Below are 23,054 nucleotides of genomic sequence, written 5' to 3'. Positions count from 1 at the left end.
CACGGAAGGGGGTGGCCAAATAAGACCCTCAATTTTGGATAAAGCTGACAGATTCAGGATTTGGTTTGTAGCCCAATGAAATTAACTCCATGGCTGTCCAGAGTACTTCCTTGAGATTTTGATAAGAGATTAAGATGACAGTCCTGTATGGACCCAGTTAAGTTCAATTCTGGGAAGGCTTTATATGCTTCACTCCTGTGATTTTCCTGAATAAAATAACACAGCTCAGTTCTGCCTAAGGTTGATTCCTCTATTTTTTCCTTCTTGTGCTCATAGCACCTAGTACATTTTATTTTGTCTAACCAAAAAAAAACATTTAACTTGATTTATGAAGAAACTCAATTCTTTTAAAAATTTAACATTTTAATTAGAACCAATCCCTATGGTCTATTGTTCAATGGAAGCTCAGATAGGCAAAGTGGAATGAATAGAATGAAATATTAAACATGTCTGTATAAATCAACATGAAAAGGTATTGAAGGTATTGCAAGTTACAAACTAAGTACAGTGAAAGTTTAGTGTTAAACATTTCTCTAAACTTTATATATATTCATGTATTTTTGCAATTATGTTTTGTTTTTACAATATAAAAACAAAATCAACACATTTCCAAATAATGTTCAAAACACATTTATTTACTAAATCACCTGACACTGACATCTAAGATAATTTCAACAAATAAAATGTTTAAGAAAAATTGTGGTATACATCGTATTTGTCTCTAGAAAAAAGTCTTATTTACAAGTTGAGGAACAAAGATATTTCTTTTAATTAAAAACACATTAATTATGCAGTGCTACCATAATAAAAGTGAATCTCCCAAGAACAGCTCAAGTATCTTGTGAAGTATTAAGAGGTGAACTGTTTTTTTTTTTTTTCAGTCATATTCAGAAAATCTTATGTGTTTACTCGCTTGTTGAGTCTTTGCCAGTCTAATCTTTTCAGCTTTGGTGATTAACTAAAGAGAAATAAATCAGAAATTAAAATGTATTGGATACTCAAAACACACACACACACACACACACACACAAAACTATGACTAGAAAAAATTTCACAGCTATCAGCTTAAATGGAAATTTTTTAAAAACAGCGAGAAGATGACAAATGAGATAATTATGCTCAGGTCAAATCAATTACAAATCAAATCTGTTATTAAGGCTATTTACTATTTCCTATTTCTTACACCCTTACATAAATTGTTGAATATTTTTAAGGAAGGCAAATGAAATTACACAGAATAAAAAAGAAAACTGTTTAAAATGTCTAAAATATTCCAAAAGCTTCCTTGATAAAAAAAAAGTTAAAATATTAAACTTTGGAGTAAATGCAAATCTTTTTCTCTAAAAAATATAGATTCTAATGAGTATTCATTTAAATAGTTTTAAAGTGTTTGGTACCATATGGCAATTGGAAGGAATTCACTTTTAGATTAAACTAAAAGCCTATTATTCATCACTGAGGTGAATTAAAATCCAAAGATGTTTAGAACTCTATCATACCCATGCTGCTGTTCACAAATTTTATAAATTCTGCCTTTATCTGCTGAGTATCAGTAATTTTTATAGAAAAGAATTCAAATGTTTTAAAAGCCAAAGAGAAATAAGCTTCATTCTGTCTCTAGTAGCTGTTATCTATTTTTACCAATGTGTTCAAAATGATAGGGCATACTACAAAGATTTAGGCTAGCAAAATGAGTAGGAGACTTCCCTTGTGGCAGACCTTTCCTTCATCTTCTTGATCTTTTGTGATACATCACTAATTTAATTTACTTGTGTTTAATATATTATTTTAGTTTAGTTTTTTTGAGAGAGTCTTGCTCTGTTGCCCAGGCTGTGGTGCAGTGGCGCCATCTCGGCCCACTGCAACCTCTACCTCCTAGGTTCAAGCAATTCTCTTGCCTCAGCCTCCCCAGTAGCTGGATTACATGTGCGTGCCAGCTGGCTAATTTTTATATTTTTAGTAGACAGGGTTTCAACATGTTGGCCGGGCTGGTCTCCAACTCCTGACCTCAAGTGATCCACCAGCCTCAGCCTCCTAAAGTGCTGGGATTATAGGCATGAGCCACCGTGCCTGGCCCCATATGTGAATATTAAGAGCCAGAATTTTTTTACTTTTACTCAATTATGGGCCAAATACAACACTGTTGTAGAAATATTGGGCTGTCAGGTCAGTAAGGTATTTATGTAACCTTTTGGCAGATTCACTGATGTTCTACTAGTTTTTTTTCTAAGCAATTTCCATTAATTACTAAGATGCTCCTAGTACTCCAACTACACTGGTCTTCTAGTCCCTGACAATCTTCCCTTCCGGTCTCTGCATTTTCTTTGCTTCTGCCTGAAAAGCTATACTTCTAAACTTTACTGGGGCTTACTCGCTCACTTCCTTATGGGTCTTGGCTGTAACATAACCTTTGCAGAGAGTTTTCCAGACAACCTCAGCTGTTAACAATGCTCTCCTGCAATACACTTTGTTTTATTTTTCTGTCTAGCACTGGTCATCACCTAAACTATATTGCTTATCTGTTAGCTTCATGAAAGTAGGGGACTTTGTGATTCATGGCTTTACCCCAGGTTCCAAGAATGGTGCCTAACACAAGGCACTCAAAAATCATTAGCTGAATTAACTAGCAAACAAGTTGGCTAAACTAATTATGGTCTACTCCTTTTTTCCAACAAGCTTTGCACAGCACTTACTTTCTGTGTTAACCTCCGTTTCATTTCACAAGAGTCAACTTGCTACTTCCATAGCTACTTAACAAATTGTGTTAACGACAATCCTGACGTCATAACTGAGTTGTGTTCCAACTCAATTTAAGAAACTTCCTAGTCAAAGACGAGCTCTAAATTTTTAAAATGAAAAATAAAAGATTTATTCCTAGTTTTAAAAATATATAAAATCTAAATGAAATTTCACACCAATTAGAAGGGTATTATTTAACAAAGTGACTTCACTTCAGTTACCAGTTCTGGATTAGTGATTTTAACATTTGAATAATCTCAAACTGGCTTTGAAATTAACACCTCATATCCCTGAAAGAATCCTTGGGAAGCACAGGAGGCTTCCCCATCACAGCAAGTTCAGCCTCCTTTCAAGGAAACAAAATTCACACCTCCCCACAAATCACGATAAATTCTGGGCAATGGTAGAAGAAGGTTGATGAAAAACACTTGCTTTTTAAGTTAGTTTTTTTTTTTTTTTTTTGTATAAATATGACCCCAAATCAACAAACCTAGATTACAGGAAATAGGACTTTTAACGTGCTCACCTAACAAAAAAGGAAGTTCATCTTTTTAATTTTTCTTACACTTTTATAATATGCATTTCTAAATGTTGATGACTATAGTTAATATTAGGTATTATGTACCCTACTTTGTTCCAGGCACTTTTAAAATGTACTAACCTTTACATGTATAATAATTTGTTTTAAAACTTTTTAAGAGACAGGGTCTTGCTATGTTGCCTAAGCTGGAAAGCAGTGGCTATTCCCAGGTGTGATTCCACTACTGATCAGACCAGTATCATTTTAAGTGACAGAAAAATAAAATTACTGAAAGAGGGGCTTGCTTTAAATTATTTTAGCTTGTTTGTATTACCTACTATCTTAGAGAAAGAGGAATAAAGCTTATCGTTGCTACAGGAAACACTATGCAAAGTCTCTCCATCTTATCTATGGAGCCTCCTATCTTTATAAACTACATTCTGAATACATTGTGTTTTTACCATGAAGATAATCTTTCTATAATCATTTATCACCAAACTACAAGACATAGCAGCCAGATATCAAGACTATTAAAGTATATCACTGGTTAAAAAGAAAAAATCTAAATTAAAATTATGTATCCTTGTGAGAAAAATAATTCAATTTCATGCATTTTGAAATCTAGAGAAATGACTTTTCCCTCCGAACCTAAAACACAGTATATACTCAGTAAATCTTTGTTAGGTAATAGCAAAACTACGATCATTTTATGACTACCTAGTACTGACTTTGGCATTAAACGTTCAAGGAAAGTTTAGTCTAAAAAAACAAAAATGAATCAATTACCTTTTCAGTGCCTCTTTTCTTTTCCCGAGGCTGATTAAGTTTTGCCTGTCTATCAACCAAAATCTTCTGCCAATACCTTTGTTCGTGATCACCTTAAAAACAAACAAAGACTCTAATGGACGAAAAGAAGAACATATCTGAAAAACCATATTCAAGGCATTACATTCTCAATAATAGAAACTAGGACAGTTTTTGATTATATTTAATGCTACTTTACACATATTACAGAATAGAAAAAAAATAGTTTTGCCAGGTGCAGTGGCTCAAACCTCTAATCCCAGCAATTTGGGAGGGCGAGGACAGAGGATCACCAGAGGTCAGCCTGGCCACCAACATGGCAAAGCCCCGTCTCTACTAAAAATATAAAAATTGCCTGGTGCAGTGGCTCATGTCTGTAATCCCAGCACTTTGGGGGGCCAAGGCAGGCAGATCACCTGAGGTCCGGGGTTCGAGACAAGACCAGCCTGACCAACATGGAGAAACCCCGTCTCTATTAAAAATGCAAAATAGCTGGGCATGGTGGCACATGCCTGTAATCCCAGCTAACCTGGGAGGCTGAGGCAGGAGAATCACTTGAACCCGGGAGGCAGAGGTTGCAGTGAGCCGAGATCGCACCACAGCACTCCAGCCTGGGCAACAAGAGCGAACCTCTGTCTCAAAAAATAAAAATATAAAAATTAGCCGGGCGTGGTAACACACGCCTGTAATCCCAGCTACTCTGGAGGCTGAGGCAGGAGAATTGCTTGAAACTGGGAGGTGGAGGTTGCGGTGAGCTGAGATCACACCACTGTACTCTAGCCTGAGCGACAGAGCAAAACCAAAAAAAAAAAAAAACTAGTTTCATTAGCCAAACTCAGAAAATATATTACCCACAATAAGGATGGTAACAAAAAAAAAAGGAAACGTCTATGAAGTTTTACCAGAAAGGATCTCGAGTTTCCAGCAGTGTTTCTTGTTAATTTCTGTATAGGCATTTATTACTGCTTGAGCATCCTCAGGAGTTTTAAATCTAGCATGGCATTCTGTATCCCCTTCTAGCAAATCAACATAAAGAACTTCTGAGATTGCTGCCAAAGTATCCTGCATTAGAGTTAAGTAGAAAGACAAATAAAATTTAAAAAGTTTCACAATAATTCTAAAACTATTCCAATGGTTATGCCAGAATATATTATGTAAATAAAGCATTTTGCAGACTAATGAGGAGCAAATATCCTGCATCAAATATTTCCTGTAAAGCATGTTCTTAAAAATAGATTTGAATAACATCAACTCTAGTAATTTATTTTCATTTATTTTCTTGAAATCACATCCTTAAAATCTGCACTAGAATCGGAATATTCTATAAGGACAACAGATTTATAGAGCAGAAAGCAGAAATAGTGTCCCCCAACCCCCAAATCAGGAAGCGTTCACATCTGGGAGTAGTATAAGGAATAAAATTAAAAAAAAAAAAAAAAAAGGATTAAGGGAGGTTTGTTTTTATTTATCTTTAGAAAATCACTATGACTTTAAAATATGTGTACAAATCATTCAACTTTTAATAACAACTCATGAAAAACAGTTTAACCAAACCTAAAATACTAGATTTCCACACTGTTCAAGAGCTCTTACTTTCTGAAAAAAAATACTTAAGTAACCTCTTCTAAACAAGTTGTGGTCACCCAGCAAGGAAAAGTTTTACCTACACTGCCTGCTGTGAGGGCAAATTAACCAGATTCCTGCATTCTTAATCAACTTTTTTTTTTCACAGCAGGTTTTACAGAGTATACAATGCATTTATGCAGGAATGTTACACTAATTCCTAATTCATCAACTTCCATTCATAAAGCTAAAGAAGTAACTGGAGATTCCTAAATGGGGGGGAAAAATCTTATTTATCTTGCCTCCGTTTCGCTTTGGCCTAAAATTTCAGACATAACTAATTTAGATTACTTTCAGATGTTGAATTTTAGATGTTTGAATTACGGAAAGAACTGAGCAATACCTGGAAGTATTATTTCATCATAGAATAAGAAAAGTTTATCAGTTAATAATAAAAAATATATAATAAAATCTGTGAGTTTCTAGAAGCCAGGGACTAGATCTTAACTCATCCCAACACTCAGCAAACTATCACAAAACAGGCATTTAGTAACTGTTTGCCAAATTAAAAAAAAGAAAACTGCAGAGACTTACACTTGCTAGTCCTTCCCACTTCTTTACCTAGTTAATTAGTACCAAATTTAGATATAAAGCAAGTAAAAAACTCAGTATTGTTGAAATTTGAATGCATTCAGTAGTAGTAATGAGTTTTATAACTGACTTTTGAGCATATTCAATTACTACAACTCAAAAGATATATACTAAATATCCATTATAATGTCAGGCTAATCTCTTGATTTAAAACCCTTAGAATTTAAAACCCATAGAATGACAAATTAGCCTGGTAATCACATGGGCAAGTCACAGACAGTTGTAACCAACACAGCTCAGTTTTTGTTTCAGCAAAATGTAAGTAACTACTAACTGGATTAATGCAGGGATTGATTTTATGATTTTGATGATCATAAATGATGAATTTGTAATTGATAAAGTTACCCTTTAAATAATAGAAGTTATTTAATGAGTTGATTCGAAATAACTCTGAGCAATTTTTGTATTAAATGTTTTGCAATCTGATTAATCAGAGCAGTATTTACATCCCTCAATTTTCAGCCATCTCCTGAAACGCAAGCTGGTAAAAGCAATTTGGATTTGGCCAAATCCTTCACCAACATTGCAAAGAGAATCAAAATTTGTTTCTTAGTGACAGCTATAGGATTGTAGGACAGTATTTCAGATAAGGAGGGCTTACAGATAAACAAACCACCACCTCAATGGTATTCAAGTTAAAACCTGTGACTGATGAGTCTATGTAAAACCAAAACAACATACTAAGTGATGATGAATGTCAGTATAAGAAAATACTTAAAATATGTGGTATGTTACAGAGCATTTCACACTTTTTAAAAAGAAAAGGATTCACTTAAATGGGTGACAGGCAGGGTAAGGGTAAATAAGATATGGTACTCTCACCTAAAAGTATATAATTTCCCTAATAGAAAGTATTGCTACCAATGTGGTATAAAAGGCTACAGAAGATAGACTGTATAAAGCGAAAAAATTATAAACCTGTATGTACAGCAGTTTGTAGCGTAAATTATATAGAACTATGGGTTTTTCGGCACATGCGTGAAAAATTTTAAGAGGTTTTCAAAAATATTTTACACTTTTCTATAATTAAAATTTTAAAGATAATCAGCACATAGGTAATACAAAAAAAATCAGTGCCAATAAAAATAAGCAAAGTTACAATTTTCCTATAGAGAAGGATGTTTAAACTGTGCTTACATATAGATTTAGTGAGGAATTTCAGCCTCTAGATTTTGCTTCAAAATTAAACCTAAGAGTTACCATGGAATTAAAACTGTACAGTAGTTTACCATAGGGAAACAAATTCTAACTTGATTTGTTTTATCTTCCATATTCAAAACATTTTCACACAGGGAAATAATAAGAGAAGAAAGGAACAAATACCCTAGGGGCTCAAAATCATTACCCGGACTTGTTTCCTGCCAGGTAGAGGCTCTGTGCTAATGATCTTCACAATCACTCCACTCACGAACTGTGGTCCTGTTGCATTAACTTTCTCCTGGGTGCGACACTCTTCCCTGTTGGCTGCTGATTAGAAAAGGAAAAAGACCAGGACTAAATCTCTTACACTTAACAACAATTTAATACTTAGGAGGACTACCTTAGAATAATTCCTGAGGCAGATTTAAATAATTTAAAACGTATTTAATTTTAAAATAAACAAACGTTATACGTCATACTGCTTATTTCAAAATACCATGAATAAAACTCAGAAAGTTTTATTATTCTACATGCAAACTGTTACTGCTAGAAGAGCATTCGTAAAGCCTTTAAATTTGCCCCTTCTCCCTGAACAAAGGAACAGCAAATTTTTACTCAATAAAGTTAAAAAAAAGTTAAAGGATACTGTGTTTTAAATACATTATTCAAACGTGAACACTTATTTTTACAAGAAATGAGAATTTAAAATGTATCCTAATTTTGAATTCATAGGAATTCTGCTTTAACTTGTTCCTGCTTGTGGTGCGTACTACAGAATGAAATTAACAGGTGAGAAACTACAATCTTCATTCCTACAAACTTGCTCAGTCTACAAACTCTGCACTCATGTGCTTAATGAAAACTGTAGAGAAAACTCAGGTTATTTAAAAAATTGTTTTAAATGAGCCTTTTAAATATTCTTGTATCAAGAGTAAATAACACATCTGGATAACTTAACAAATCAAGAATTGTTCTAATAATGAAATAGAATAATCAAGTTTTTTAAAATTAAAATTTATAACAACTCAGAGATAGCATTTACATATATAAGTACATTATAATGTTGTCAAAACTATCAGTGATCTTTACTTTTTTCATTTTTCATTCCAGTGTTTTGAGGTACTCCACTGTCTGTTTCCATTTCTGACTCTGATTTTATTCGGGATATTGTTTTTTTTAAAGAAGCCATGCTAGCTTTTTGTAGCGCTAAATACTCTTTTTTCAAATCCATCCATTCGCTCCTACAAGGAAAGAAATGGTGATAACAGATGACTAAATATAAAAAGTAAATATGGAAATATCTAAATATATACATTCACAATGACTTGGAGCAACTCCTCCACCCAACTTTCCTGTTTCTTTAAACACATATTCAAAATATTTCCTAGGTTCTAAAGACATTTAGCAAATAAGCTAAGGGAGTTCCTCTTCCCCCAATATTCAGATTAAATGTTTTAAGATTGCCAATTAAATTTTTGAGTGTCTGAAGTATTTTATAAATTAAAAGTAAAATTTTAGCATTAATTCCTTAACTAGTAACATTTACTAAATCAGTCATCTCTGTGGGAAAAGGGCGAGATTAAAGATTTGTTAAACTGCTTCCAATTTGAGAGATAACATTCCTTAGTATTTACTTGAATCAAAAAGAATTTCTAAGTAGAACAAAACACCCCGTGGAAGCATACATACACTTAACATGTAGATGCTTCTTCAAACAGAGTTCCTCCAGATAGAAACACAATGCCTTTCTCAGCTCAGTGGGAGCACTCATTGTTACCCTAATCTATGCCATCAAACAAGCAGATAGGAGATTTTTTCTTTTTTTTTTTTTTTAAGAGGAAGATATCTTGTGGTAATGGTTTTAGCTGTTAACATTGACATCTGTATACTTCAAAAAAAAAAAAAAAAAGGATCCAGACCCACCCAGGATCATACATTCCCTGAGAGCTGATACATTAAAATAACAAAAGGCCCTTGTAATGATTCTCTGAGATAAAAAGGCAAAAGGAATTCAAGAGTTAAGAATAGTATAAATAGAAGTGGCTGAAGTCCCTGCCTTTTACCCTTCTGGAGGAGAACAGGAATCTTTGGGAACTAGTTCAGGAAGGTAAAGAAATTTTTTTCTTCAAAAGGTATGCCATTTTGTTTTCTTTCTCCTCAGCTCTAAATACTCTGAAGTCCAAAGAAGTTGTATGTGGGTGGGCTCCCTTCAACTTTAACATGGAAGTGCTTTCTGTGACTTTAAAAGTAAGTGCTTCCATGTTTTAGTAGGAGTGAATCCAACTTACTTCTCCAAAATAGAACACGCTAACCTCATTCTCTTAAAGAGGTTGAAGGGATCCCCTTTGCTTTAACATGGGGGTACCTGCTGTGTGAAACAAAAGTAAGTGCTTCCATGTTTCAGTGGAGGTGTCTCCAAGCCAGCACACCTTCTGTTACAAAATTTTTTTGTTATTGTGTTTTAAGGTTACTAAGCTTGTTACAGGTTAAAGGATTCTAAGTTTTTCCAAGACTGGGCTCCCCACCACTTAAACGTGGATGTACTTGCTTTGAAACTAAAGAAGTAAGTGCTTCCATGTTTTGGTGATGGTAAGTCTTCCTTTTACATTTTTAATATTTTTTTAGAAAAGAACTTTATTGTATTGACCGTATCTCATATATTTAAGCTTTATTTTGTATTTTTACATCTGTTAAGGGGCCCCCTCTACTTTAACATGGAGGCACTTGCTGTGACATGACAAAAATAAGTGCTTCCATGTTTGAGTGTGGTGGTTCCTACCTAATCAGCAATTGCGTTAACGCCCACACTGTGTGCAGTTCTTGGCTACAGGCCATTACTGTTGCTAATATGCAACTCTGTTGAATATAAATTGGAATTGCACTTTAGCAATGGTGATGGATTGTTAAGCCAATGACAGAATTTAAACCACAGACTTACTTTGATAGTACTCTTAATGGTATAACTTCTTCTCCCATTTTATGTCTCTCTTTATGTTTTTTCTTATGTTTCCTTTTTGTTTTCAAGAGAGAGCTATCTTTTAGATCTCCAGTATCCTTTTCCTCTTCAGTAGAGATTTCTATATCTTGAAATAAATAAAAAAGCACTCCGTTAAGACATGGGGCTGTGAAATGGGTGAAACAGAAGCTTAATTTTATCTAATTAAAACCTTGTAGTTTTACCTCTATTTTCCTTGGAAGCTTCTGACGCTTCCTTAATGATGTCTTTCTGAATAATTTTCTTTACTTTTGATCGGGGAGCTAGGGATTCTGCATCTTCAGAGCTGCTTCTCTTCCTCTTCCCTGTTCTGACTTCAGGTAAGCTAGATGCTTCAACTCTGTCCCGTTTTTTCTTTTTCTTTGAGGACTGCTTTTGGGGTTCAGTGGACTCAATGTCAGAGCCCTCAGATGTGGGTCTGGATCTTTTCATTTTACTGACGCTGGTGTTGCTTGTGTCCATGTTTTCTTCTTTGGCTTGGATATTGTCTTCCTTTTTCATTCGGCCTTTCTTCTTCTTTTTCTTTTTTTTCTCTTCTGTAAAAGTGCCATCATTAGTTCATCTCACTTCAACTACATCTATTTAAATATTGAAAAATACTCACCCACAACTCTTAAGGCTGGAATGGGCTTATTTTTCACTGTTTTAGGAAATATGCCAGGTTTTCTTGGTGCTTCTTCTGGTGGGTTGTTAAGAAACTGAAATGATTGCAAAAGTTACTACTTGAATACTTGTTTTCTTTTTTTTTTTTTTTTTAGGATCTGGACCTACCTCAATTGCTTTTGCTGCTTGTTCTTTTGTTTCAAATTCCACAAACGCAAATCCCTTTGGATCTCCAGTAGACTTATAATGTGGTATACTTATATAAACAACATTGCCACATTTCCCAAATACTCTTTCAATCCAGCTGTGATTAACATTTTTGGGAAGTAACTCCTATTATAAATTAAAAGCAATATTAGAGTTTTTCACAATCAGAATGCCAATAAATTTTTAACTTAATTATATTGTTTCTGTGCCAGTTTCTGACTGGGGACCCGGGTTCTTAAGCTTACCACATACACTGTGCGTTCATCCTCATCCTTTGGTCTTTCCCCCAGAGGTTTTTTCCTCCGGATTCTGGTGCCTTCCAAATCAAGCTTTAAAATAGTATATTACATTAATAAAACTAATATTATTTATAATTGTAAGCTATAATCATATAATCATTACGTTAACATTCTTTATAATTATAAACTATAAATATAAACAGTAGTTATTCTTGATTCTTACCTCTACAACAGCTGAACTTCTCAATGCTCTGGCAATTAACTTCCCATCAGTAGTCAATTTTTTCATTTTGTTAAAAGACACAAGTAGTGATATATCAACATCTAAAGAAAATGAAAAAGTTAATATGTTAGTGTATCAGCAGGATTAATTCAATTTGGTACAATTTAACCTGCCCCTCAGGCTCAGTGGCTCATGCCTGTAATCCTAGTACTTTGGGAGGCCAAGGCGGGTGGATGGGGGAGTTCAAGACCATCCTGGCCAACATAGTGAAACCCCATCTCTACTAACAATACAAAGAATTAGCTGGGTGTAGTAGCGCACGCCTGTAATCCCAGCTACTCGAGAGTGAGGTTAGGAGAATCGCTTGAACCCAGGAGGCAGAGGTTGCAGTGAGCTGAGATCACTCCAGCCTGGGAGACAGACTCAAAACAAAAACAAAAAATTGTATGAGGGTCTAAATGGCATTGCATATTTGGCGACCTAAAATGACACATTTTAGTGTATGTAACTGCAGATTAAGATTTGAACACAAATTATTAGCAATACCCAGACATTCAAAGAGGATGTCTGGATCCCATCCTATTAGAAACAAGCACAAGGTTGGCTATGTGAAATTTAGCAACTGGGGATGGTGGCTCAATGATTCTTGGTTGGCTATGTGAAATTTAGCAACTGGGGATGGTGGCTCAATGATTCTTATCTCAGCAATTTAGGGGTGAAGGTAAATATCTCTTGAGCTCAGGAGTTCAAGACCAGCCTGGGCAACATGGTGGGACCCCATATCTCTTAAAAATGCCAGAAAAAAAAGCCGGCCTGGTGATGCTTGCCTGTGTTCTCAGCTACTGGGGAGGCTGATGGAGGATTGCTTGGGTGGGGCTGAGGGGGTGGAGGTGGGGGCAGAAGTTGGAGTGAGCAGCCATGGAGCCAGTGCATTCCTGCCTAGGGAAAAAAGATAGACCTTGCCTCAAAAAAATGAAACAAAAAATAACATTGAGCTAGGTGAAATGCCTTCTTGTATGAACTTAAGTATAGCACTCTCGAGTTACACATGATGAATGGTTATTGAAGCAATTAAATCCAAAATACTTATAAGCTTTGATTTGAAATTGCTTATTTAATATAGCCTAAACTCTTACCAACAGTCTTTATTTAGAAGATTGTCATTCACTAAATAAAAATTAGAACAGATTACATGGAACACTTACAGAAAAGAATATACACATTATAGAATATACTATTTTAGGCTGGGTGTAGTGGCTTACGCCTGTAATCCCAGCATTTTGGGAGGCTGAGGTGGGCAGATCACGACGTCAGGAGTTCGAGACCAGCCTGGCCAACACAGTAAAATCCCGTCTCTACTGAAAATACAAAAATTAGCCGGGCATGGTGGTGCTTGCCTGTAGTCCCACCTACTCGGGAGGCTGAGGCAGGAGAATCATTTGAACCCAGGAGGCAGAGGTTGCAGTGAGCTGAGATCATGCCACTGCACTCCAGCCTGGGCAACAGAGCAAGACTCCATCTCAAAAAAAAAAAAAGAAAGAATATACTATTTTATAAGTAAATTTAAAGGCAACCGTATCTAAAAATTGGTTCCTTTACTGAAGCAAACTTACATCCATCTCTAGATTTTTCTATCTGTTCTCGAAGAAATCTATCCTTGTGAAGATTTGCATCCCCAAACCAGAAGTCCACTTGCTTAGCAATATCTGCAAGCACCTGTTTAACTCGTGACCGTTTCTTTTTTTCAACTTCTTTTTTCTTTTCAGTGCTTTCTTCTTCCATTACCTTTTCCTGATTTCCACTTTCAGTTTCCATTCCTGTGAATTACAAGAAAAAGATGTAAATATTTAAATCACCACAATAGCTAATATAGTTAAACATTTAGATTAGCCTTTAATTGTCTGAGAGAATAATGGACTCACATTTGGCCATCAGAAGACAAACAGAAAGAACATTCATTTTTATATTTAATAAATTAAATTTAAAAAATAATTTACTTTCTATGTTAGGGATCATAGCTTTAGTTTCTTTGTACCTTTTAAAACACAGGGCCAGATTATCCTAGAATAATATAAAAAATTACACCTTTATCTCACTAAGCTGCACTTTTAAGTCAGTAAGTGAAAAGTGTAAGATTAAGGGATGTGGACACTCTCCATCGCAACACCCCCTCTCCATCGCAACACCCCCCCGCCCCCGCCCCACCCCAGAGAAGTTGTATTCACTTTTTTTTTTTTTTGGGAGACAGTTTCCCTCTTGTTGTGCAGGCTGGAGTGCAGTGGCGTGAACTTGGCTGACTGCAACCTCCATCTCCCGGGTTCAAGCAATTCTCCTGCCTCAGTCTCCCAAGTAGCTGGGACTACAGGCACATGCCACCATGCCCGGCAAATTTTTGTATTTGTAGTAGGAGACGGGGTTTCACCATGTTTGCCAGGTTTGTCTCGAATTGCTGTCCTGGTGATCTGCCCACCTCCGCCTCCCAAAGTGCTAGGATTACAGACATGGGCCGCCATGCCTGGCAATTTTGATTTTTAAAATGTTAATTTCTGCTTTCTAGGGGCAGAATTCAACTCGTAAGCTGTAGAAATCAGCCTCTTCTCTCTTCTCTTTCTTCTTCTCTTCTCTTTTCTTTGAGGCAGTCTTGCTCTGTTGCCCAGGCTGGAGTACAGTGGCATGATCTCAGCTTACTGCAACCTCTGCCTCCTGGGTTCAAGCGATTCTCCCTGCCTCAGCCTCCCAAGTAGCTGGGAATACAGGCACCACTGCCAATCACACCCGGCTAATTTTTGTATTTTTAGTAGAGACAGAGTTTCACCATGTTGGCCAGGCTGGTCTCGAACTCCTGACCTCAGGTGATTCGCCAGCCTCAGCCTCCCAAAGTGCTGGGATTATAGGTGTGAGCCACCGCACCCAGCCATAAATCAGCCTTTTCAAGTGGCCTTCTCATCCCAGTGTTTATTTCTTGGGCAGCAATTTCTAACCCCCTCCTTCCTCAAGTTACTTTCAGTATCTCTTCCCCTTTGCTTTGTCAGCTCCAGCCATACAGTCCTTGCACTTCTTGAAGCTCACCCAGCAATGTCTAACGGGGTCTTTTAAACCTGTTCTCTTTGAAACACATATCCCCAGAGATAACACAGCTTGCTCTCCTACTTCAAGTGTTTATTTAAATGTCACCTCAGTGCGGTCCCCTCCCACAACCATATTTAATAATGCAAATTTCTGGATACATACACAGTAACTCCCCTGCCTTATTTTTGTTCATAGCATTTATCATCTTCTAACATTACTATTACCACTATGCAATTTATTTCTTTGTTGTTTATCCTTCCTAGATGGTAAGATCAATGAAATCAGAGATTTTTGTTTGTTTACTGATATATTGTCAGTCCCTGCCACACAGTCACTTAAAAATGTGTTGAATAAATTGTGCCTCGATTTTGTTGAATGAATTGAATCACTAGTGGTATAGGAGCAAAGGATTAATATCAGGCCTGGGATAATACAGGCTGCTTGAGAATAAATAACCTCAGTCTCCTATAATACAGTCTTCTTGGAAACTGGAGAGACTAATGCGGAGTGATGTATCGGTTTCCCATGTTGCACCTGGTTTGGAGCAGCTATTAGATGGCATGGAGGCCTTATGCCTACGTGACCAGAACAACAGATTGATAGGCAAAAGAGGTTAAAGCTTTTATGTGTCAAAAAAAAGTGTCCTAAATACACCATGGTCCTTATCTAGGGAAGGCATACATGCCTGTTGTGGGTAAATGGGAGAAAAAAGTAGTGAATTTGGGTAATTGCTAGATATGGGTAAATGGCTTGGTGGCCTCTGGTGGGATGAAGAAGCTGCATCTACCCTATCTTTTGCCTTGACTCTTTCTTTGGTAAACAGTATTTGCATCTCTTGAGTCTGACTGCTGGTTAGAATCTCTAACTGCTACAGTGATGCTGCTGATAGTAACAGAAACAGATAATGTATTTCAAAGTGATATCCAGTAAGAGGGTACAAAGCCCTTAATGCATTTCACCTCAAATCTCCAACTAAACATGCATTCTCATCAAACTCAACAGAAGTACATTTTGGCATTTTAGGTTTCAGTAGATCAATCAAGTACCAATTTTGAAATTATACAAGTAATGACATATTTAGGTGATGCTAGCTTAAGACATAAAACACAACTATAGGTCAGAATTAATAATAGAAAAACAATGAGGTGTCATTGAGTACCACATAACCATGTTCTTCACCTCATGCTCTTACTTCAACCCATCCTGTCAGGCTTTCCTCCTCACCATTCTAGAGAAACTGCAAACAAGCTCCTCAATGAGCTCCACTGTCTACTTGACCTCTCAGCAGCAAATGCAGCTGGTAACTCCCTCCTTGAAAATATTTTCTTCATATAGCTTCCAAACGGGTTTTCTTCCTTTTCAATTTCCTTTTGCAATCTCAGTTTCTCAATTTCCTTTCACACTACCTCTCCCACTGTGCCCTACACCTTTACATGATGCCTAAATTGGACTCAGTCCTGGGCTTCCTTCTCATTTACACACTCATTCTTTCTGAGGATCCTGGCTTTAAGCTCATTGGCTTTATGCTGATGATTTACAAATCTATCTTCTCTCATTAGCTCCCCATTCCAATATTCAACTGTCCACCTGACACCTCCACTAGTTTATCTAAAGGATATTTCAAAATTAACATGGTGAAAATAGGACTCTCAAGTGCTAACAATCCCCTCCCACCAATTTTCCCTATCTCAGAAACACCAATTACAAAATTGCTGAAAAGGCAAAAGCCTTAAACTCATTCTTAATTTCCCTTTTCCTTACACCTCATGGTCAACTCATCAGTATTTCTGTTAGCTCTAACTTTAAAATATATCCCAAATATGAATAATTCTCATTTCCTCCATCACAAGCACCTGGTCCAAGCTACTACTGCGTTGTCTGAACAACTACAAGAACTTTATTACTAGTCTGCCTGCTTCTAATCTTCTTTCCTTATAATCGATTCTCCAGATAGAATTACTATTTAAATACGTAAATCAGATCATGCCAATTCCTTACACAAACTCCTCCAAAGGTTTCTTTTTTTCTCTCTCTCTTTTTTGAGACGGAGTCTCACTCTGTCACCCAGGCTGGAGTGCAGTGGCGCGATCTCGGCTCACTGCAACCTCCCCCTCCAGGTTCAAGCGATTCTCCTGCCTTAACCTCCCAAGTAGCTGGGACTATAGGCATGTGCCACCACACCTGGCTAATTTTTTTTTGTATTTTTAGTAGAGACGGGGTTTCATCATGTTGGCCACCTGACCTCAGGTGATCTGCCCGCCTTGGCCTCCCAAAGTGCTAGGATTACAGGTGTGAGCCACCGCGCCCAGCTCAGAGGTTTCTTATCACACTCAAAATAAAGTCCAGAAACCTTACTGTGGTTGACCAGACCTTAAATAATCTGGCCTGGGGATCTCTCTAATTTCATCTATCACAATTCTTGCCAACAGGCTCAGTCCAAACATAACAACCATCTTTTCGTTCTTTAAACATGCTAAGGCCATTCCCACTTCAGGGCCTTTGCCCTTGTTGCTCCCTTTACCTTCCTTACCGTATCTGTATGAATTACTTCCTTGTTCACTTAGGTCTCTGCAAATGTCACTTCTTAGAGAGACTTACCTCTTTCCGCTCAATCTAAAATATTCCCTCCCTGCTGACCTTAACTCCGTCCACTGCCTCAGTCACTATTTTTTATTCTTGTATCTTGTTGTCACCACCTGGAATTATAACTTTATTTTTTATTTTTAATTATTTATTGAGATGGAGTCTGTTGTGCAGGCTGGACTGCAGTGGCACAATCTTGGCTCACTACAACTTCTGCCTCACAGGTTCAAGTGATTCTCCTGCCTCAGCCTCCTAAGTAGCTGGGATTACAGGCAGCTGTCACCACACCCTGCTAATTTTTGTTTTCAGTAGAGATGCGGTTTCATCATTTTGGCCAGGCGGGTCTCAAACTCCTGACCTCAAGTGATCTGCCCATTTGGGCCTCTCAAAGTGCTGAGATTACAGGTGTGAGCTACCATGGCCGGCCTGGAATTTTAATTTTATTGTCTATCTATCCCACCAGAATGTAGACACTATGAAGGCAGGAGCTTTAACTTCATCAGTACCTAAGTATCTGTTGAATAAAAAAACAGATTTAAAAGTACCTGTAAAGTGTTAAGCATTTCAAATTCTTTGTAAGGTTGTGGGATGTAAATAAAATACAAATAGGCCAGGTGCAGTGGTTCATGCCTATAATCCCAGCACTTTGGGAGGCAGAGCCAGGTGTATCACTTGAGGTCAGAAGTTCAAGACCAGCCTGGCCAACAAAGTGAAACCCAGTCTCTACTAAAAATAACAAAATTATCTGGGTGTGGTGGCCCATGCCTGTAATGCCAGCTACTCGGGAGGCTGAGGCAGGAGAATCGCTTGAACCCAGGAGGCAGAGGTTGCAGTGATTCGAGATCGTACCACTGCACTCCAGTCTGGAAGACAGATTCAGTCTCCATCTCAAAAACGAACAAACACAAACGTAGGCTATGATTATCACTACAGCAGGCTCCACTGCTAATTTTCTCTCTTGAAAAAACAAAGTTATAAAGGGCAGACTACCTGCTCTCCAATTCATTTCCTTGTCAAAGCCCAACATCTAAGGAATAATAGACAGAAATGTATAGGCGCAGAAAGCCACAATTTTCCCAGAAGCCAGGCTTTCCTTATCATTCTCATCGCTCAGCCCAGAGACCCTCCTTCATTCTTTCTCCTAAGGATTATTTTTGTGGCTTGAAGTATTTAAGTTCAGAATGATTTACCTTCGATTTAAACAGCAAGGAACATAAGACATAATAATTTAGCTTCTCTATACATTGACTGCAGAAAATCAGAAGTTACAATACTTTCCTTAGTCTTGATCCTTCTCAAAGTCTGTACTTCTCAATGTCCTGTGATAACAGGTATGTGTATTGTCACTCCACACATTCCAAATCAAACTCATTGTCTTTCTTATCCACACCTGTTCTTTCTACCATCCTCAACTTATTTAAGGATGCCATATTCCACCAAGTTAACCATTCAAACTACTTATTAGCTGTGTGGATTTTGAGCAAGTTACCCCATCTCTCTGTCGTCTATAAAATATGGATAAAAATCATACCTACATAATAAGGCTGTTAGCATTAGCCAAAATAATGTAAATAAAACACTTCAAATTGCTAAGATATAGAACACAAGTAACCAATTATTCTATCCAATAATTCTATCCAATTATCTATAATTATCAATTATTCTATAATTGATAATTATAATTCTATAATTGATAATCTATAACGATCAATTATTGATAACTATCCAATTATCAATAATTCTATCCAATTATTCTATCCAATCTCTTGTTAAATCCTATCAGTTTGACTTTTGAAATGGCTCTCATCTCCATCCAGTGTTTTCTACAACTACTGCTACAACTGTCACTAGACTATGCCAATAGTTTATAAACTGTTCTGTTAAGTCACCCATTCTCAACAGGAGCCTATGTATAACCCATCTAAAACACAGACCTGGTTTTGTGATGCTTCTGTCAAAACTTGCAACATTAGAAATTCCTTAGCACCTTCCCATAACACAATATGCAGTTTATGAAAACACTGTTTAAAAAAAAAAAAGTAACATTTGGCCAGGCGCGGTGGCTCACGCTTGTAATCCCAGCACTTTGGGAGGCCAAGGCGGGCGGATCACGAGGTCAGGAGATGGAGACCATCCTGGCTAACAAGGTGAGACCACGTCTCTACTAAAAATACAAGAAAAGAAAAAAATTAGCCGGGCATGGTGGCAGGCGCCTGTAGTCTGAGCTACTTGGGAGGCTGAGGCAGGAGAAAGGTGTGAATCCGGGAGGCGGAGCTTGCAGCGAGCCGAGATAGTGCCACTGCACTCCAACCTGGGCGACAGGGCAAGACTCCGTCTCAAAACAAACAAAAAAAAGTAACATTTAACTGGCTTTAAATGAAGAATAAAAGTTACTGGGTAACAATACCAGTAACTTTATATACACTTTTGTAAATCCTCACAATCCCACTAGGTAGCAGTTTCTTCCATCTTCTTAATACAAAAACTCAAAAAGGTTTAAGTGACTTGGCCAAAGCTAGCTAAGTAAGTTGTCCCAGGTATGTTTGATCCCACATTGTCTACCTTTTGGTAGAATTTCCCGCAATTTATCACCACGGACTCTATGTTCTGACTCAGGAATTCTTAATCTGAAGTCCATGCAACTTTGGCTGGACAAGAATTCTAGTGGGCTCCATTAAATTGTAAATGATACATTTTAAAGATAACGTAAAATCAAGACTCTTGTACAAATATAAAATGAATACATGGTAAAGATTTAAGCACAGTCATGGGTTGCTTAACGACAAGGACACATTCTGAGAAATGCACAGTCAGGTGAGTAAGTACATCATTGAGTATGTAGTTATTCTATGATGTATTCACACAAACCTAGGTACTGTCGCCTATTACTCACCTATAATCTTATGGGACCACTGTCATACATGCGGTCTGTCGGTATGTGGTGCTTGACTGTAAATAAGGGAACCAGTTAAGTGCTAAAAACCAGTTCAAAGGAGAATTTAAAAAGCAGGTACACAGGCACTCGGGAACGTTGAAATGAATATTAATAAATACTGCTCAGGACAATAATTAATTGCATCTTTACTAGACAAACCTAATTTCCATGATGCTGTAGCGAGTTACACGGTTGAAAAATAGTTCAAAGACCACGAAAGACATAGATAACTTGGAAGAGTGAGTCAGACAAGACACCCAGTCATTTATGTCTGTTTGCTATTTAAAAGTATTTCGTAATTTCTCCTGAGGAAATTATATGAAAAATGTTTGTTTGGAGACGCAGCCTCTCTCAGTGGCCCAGGCTGCAGTGCAGTGGCGCGATCCCGGCTCACTGTAATCTCTGCTTCCCGAGTTCAAGCGATTCTCCCAACCCAGCCTCTTGAGTAGCTGGGACTACAGGTGTGCACCACCACTCCCCGCTAATTTTTGTGTTTTTAGTAGAGACGAGATTTTGCCATATTGGCCAGGCTGGTCTCGAACTCCTGACCTCAAGTGATCCTCCCGCGTCGGCCTCTCAAAGTGCTGGGCTTACAGGCATGAGCCACCGTGTCCAGCCTCGCAAAATGTTTTAATAGGTACATGCACGTTTTCCTGAGAAGCTAATCCATATAATTAAGTTTTCAAAAGAAGTGTGCCACAACAGGTTAAGAATCATTGTTCTGGTCACTGCTTACAATTCAAGTCCCTCAACACATAGTGGCCTGTGTCTTCTGCTTTGTCTGAATCTTCTCGTCTAAATTTCCTTATTAAATTTTCAAGGCCCAGGTTAAATGGCATCTTACTCTTTGAGATCTTCCACCACCCTGTGTCCTATCATTTGTTTTCTCTTAAGTTTGCTAACGCACTCTGCACACCATATCCAGCACGTGTTAGTTCCCTTCCGTAACTGGATTTTTTACTCTTTGAGGACGATGGCAGAGTCCTGCAAAAGAAGATGATTATTTTAGAATATAAATCCTCACGTTCGCTATCCTCTGGCAGCCACAGCTCAGCTCCAACCTGCGAAATACGGCACTCTCTTTATTGACTACTGCTTCTCTCGGCACCCGTACTTCCGCAAGGATGCCGACATAGGCTGGGCGCGCCCCAAACCTCCCCACACCGGGCCCCTATGCGCCCCTACTCTCTGAAAACGGGAACTACAAGTGCTGCCGAAGACTTTTGCGCGTGCGCATAGATAACTAGGCCAAGGAACTGATGGGTGTGCAGGACGGGGGGGCGGGGTAAGAAGGACGATAGATGATAGAGTGGACGGCAAGAAAAAGGACGGAGAGTTAATTAGACTTCGCCCAAGCTGTGCGACCCTATAGGCCGCTTGTAACTTACTCCGTTCGACTCCCAAAATACAGGGTCAAGTACTGCGGCCTTCGGACCTTTCCGTCTCCGGATCCTGATAGTCTTGGCTACTTTTGCGTCATAGGATGAGCGACAACGTTTTCCGGTCCCAATTGAGAAAGACGGGCCCGGAGGCAGTGCGCGCGCCACGTACGTCACAGGCGAGGTGGTTCCAGGAGGGCTGGGCATCGGAGAGCGCGGCCGGCTGAGAGACTCGAAGCCAAGGAAGAATTTGATTGGCGATTTGAAAGCGGCGGTTTTTGGCTTAGGCGGAGGTGGGCGGGCCAAGTTTTGGGTCCTCATCTGGTGAGGTCCCGCGTTAATGACGTCATATTGTTTCGCGGGAGAAATTCGAAAGTGGATTTTGTGCAATTTGACAGGTGAGGTGAAGTGTTTCTCGGGATTTCCTAGGAATGACTTGAGCGATTTGGGGCGAAGGGACGAAAGACTCTGCTCCTTAAGAAGAGAACCGGGAAGGATGCTGTTTGGAACCAGGATTGGGGTGGTCGCAGTCACAGCTACTCGGACTGCTTGTAATAATTGGTGCCTCTTCACCGTTTTTCCCAGGCCTTGCTTTGCAATTTCGAGTAGGTATGAGGACCAAAGAGGGCTTTGCTGTTTGTATTTAGGACTGAGAAAGGATCAAGTCTCCATTGTCATTTGGTGACACAGGATTATGGTTATTAGAATCTTGGCAAATGAGATGTGGGTTTCCTTTGTTTATTTGGACTGGATGGTTTGTTAACAATGTTGAGTTCGTGATTCCAAAACTTTGTTATCCGAACTATTTAGAGGTTCAGGTTTAGGTTCAAAAAATACTCCTTGTTTAAAAAAAAAGGAAAAATATCTTGTATTTAAATGAATAATGGCTCATACTTTACTGAGAACACCGAGTTTTATGTATATATATTGTTTCTGTACATATAGTAGCACAATGTATATGTATATATATGTGTGTATGTACGTATATCTGTGTGTATGTATGTATGTATATAATTATCACAGAACATCTGGGGTCTTTAAAAACTTATTTGGAGATTAATCTTTCACCTATTAGAAGTCGGTCAACAGGTGAATTGTCTGGTAGACATGGACAGATGAACACTTGGAAAAAACTCTATCTTTGCATCTCACTTAAATATATATGATGCTGTTGTCTAAAATAATTTTTTCTGATGAATACTAAGATAAGAAAGGGTGTTGACTTTCAATGAATAAGTATTAGAGCTCTTTTAAATTTTAAAAGATCCAGTTAGCTTTTTTTTTTGAGGTTTTCTCCTATAATCGAATTTAACCATCCTTTAAGAGTTTCAGTCTTCTCAGTTCTTTTTAAACTGTACATTCCAGAAGTAATATCTCAATTTAGGAAAATAATGGAGAATTTAT

General features: G+C 37.7%; 2 protein-coding genes and 1 long non-coding RNA gene across 20 annotated transcripts in view; 2 read left to right on the top strand and 1 right to left on the bottom strand.

Moving 5' to 3' along the window:
• Positions 1-614: 614 nt before the first annotated feature.
• LARP7 (La ribonucleoprotein 7, transcriptional regulator) lies at positions 615-21,973 on the bottom strand. 4 transcript variants are annotated; one of them, XM_004040294.4, is made up of 13 exons: positions 21,660-21,973; positions 13,298-13,501; positions 11,685-11,785; positions 11,468-11,551; positions 11,184-11,348; positions 11,017-11,110; positions 10,598-10,948; positions 10,356-10,500; positions 8,507-8,658; positions 7,623-7,744; positions 4,966-5,125; positions 4,046-4,137; positions 615-958 (listed from the first exon to the last, which is right to left on the bottom strand). In XM_004040294.4, the coding sequence occupies exons 2-13, from the start codon at positions 13,497-13,499 to the stop codon at positions 878-880; spliced, it is 1,749 nt and encodes a 582-aa protein (XP_004040342.1). In that variant the 5' UTR covers positions 13,500-13,501; positions 21,660-21,973; the 3' UTR covers positions 615-877. The 4 variants fall into 4 exon arrangements, with proteins under 4 accessions (XP_004040342.1, XP_004040343.1, XP_055241175.1 ...); XM_004040295.5 differs by lacking the exon at positions 21,660-21,973 and adding an exon at positions 21,296-21,461; XM_055385200.2 differs by lacking the exon at positions 21,660-21,973 and adding an exon at positions 20,230-21,378.
• On the top strand, positions 9,441-11,419 carry LOC109026633 (uncharacterized). The gene is made up of 3 exons (XR_002005661.3): positions 9,441-9,524; positions 10,680-10,732; positions 11,171-11,419. It is a non-coding gene; the product is annotated as an uncharacterized lncRNA (long non-coding RNA).
• The window catches only part of ZGRF1 (zinc finger GRF-type containing 1), a 96,905-nt gene continuing 95,357 nt past the window's right edge, over positions 21,507-23,054 (top strand). For 3 of the 15 annotated variants that reach the window (XM_055385191.2, XM_055385196.2, XM_055385198.2), the window contains exon 1: positions 21,826-22,048. The gene's annotated coding sequence lies outside the window, so the exon portion shown is untranslated. Of the gene's footprint in view, positions 22,260-23,054 lie in introns of all 15 variants that reach the window. The other 12 variants (XM_055385197.2, XM_055385193.2, XM_055385188.2 and 9 more) reach the window with 8 other exon arrangements.

This window comes from Gorilla gorilla, chromosome 3 (genome assembly GCF_029281585.2).
Source record: "Gorilla gorilla gorilla isolate KB3781 chromosome 3, NHGRI_mGorGor1-v2.1_pri, whole genome shotgun sequence".
Lineage (NCBI taxonomy): Eukaryota > Metazoa > Chordata > Mammalia > Primates > Hominidae > Gorilla > Gorilla gorilla.
Note: the sequence above shows the minus strand (reverse complement) of the source record. Positions and strands in the feature narration are given on the sequence as shown.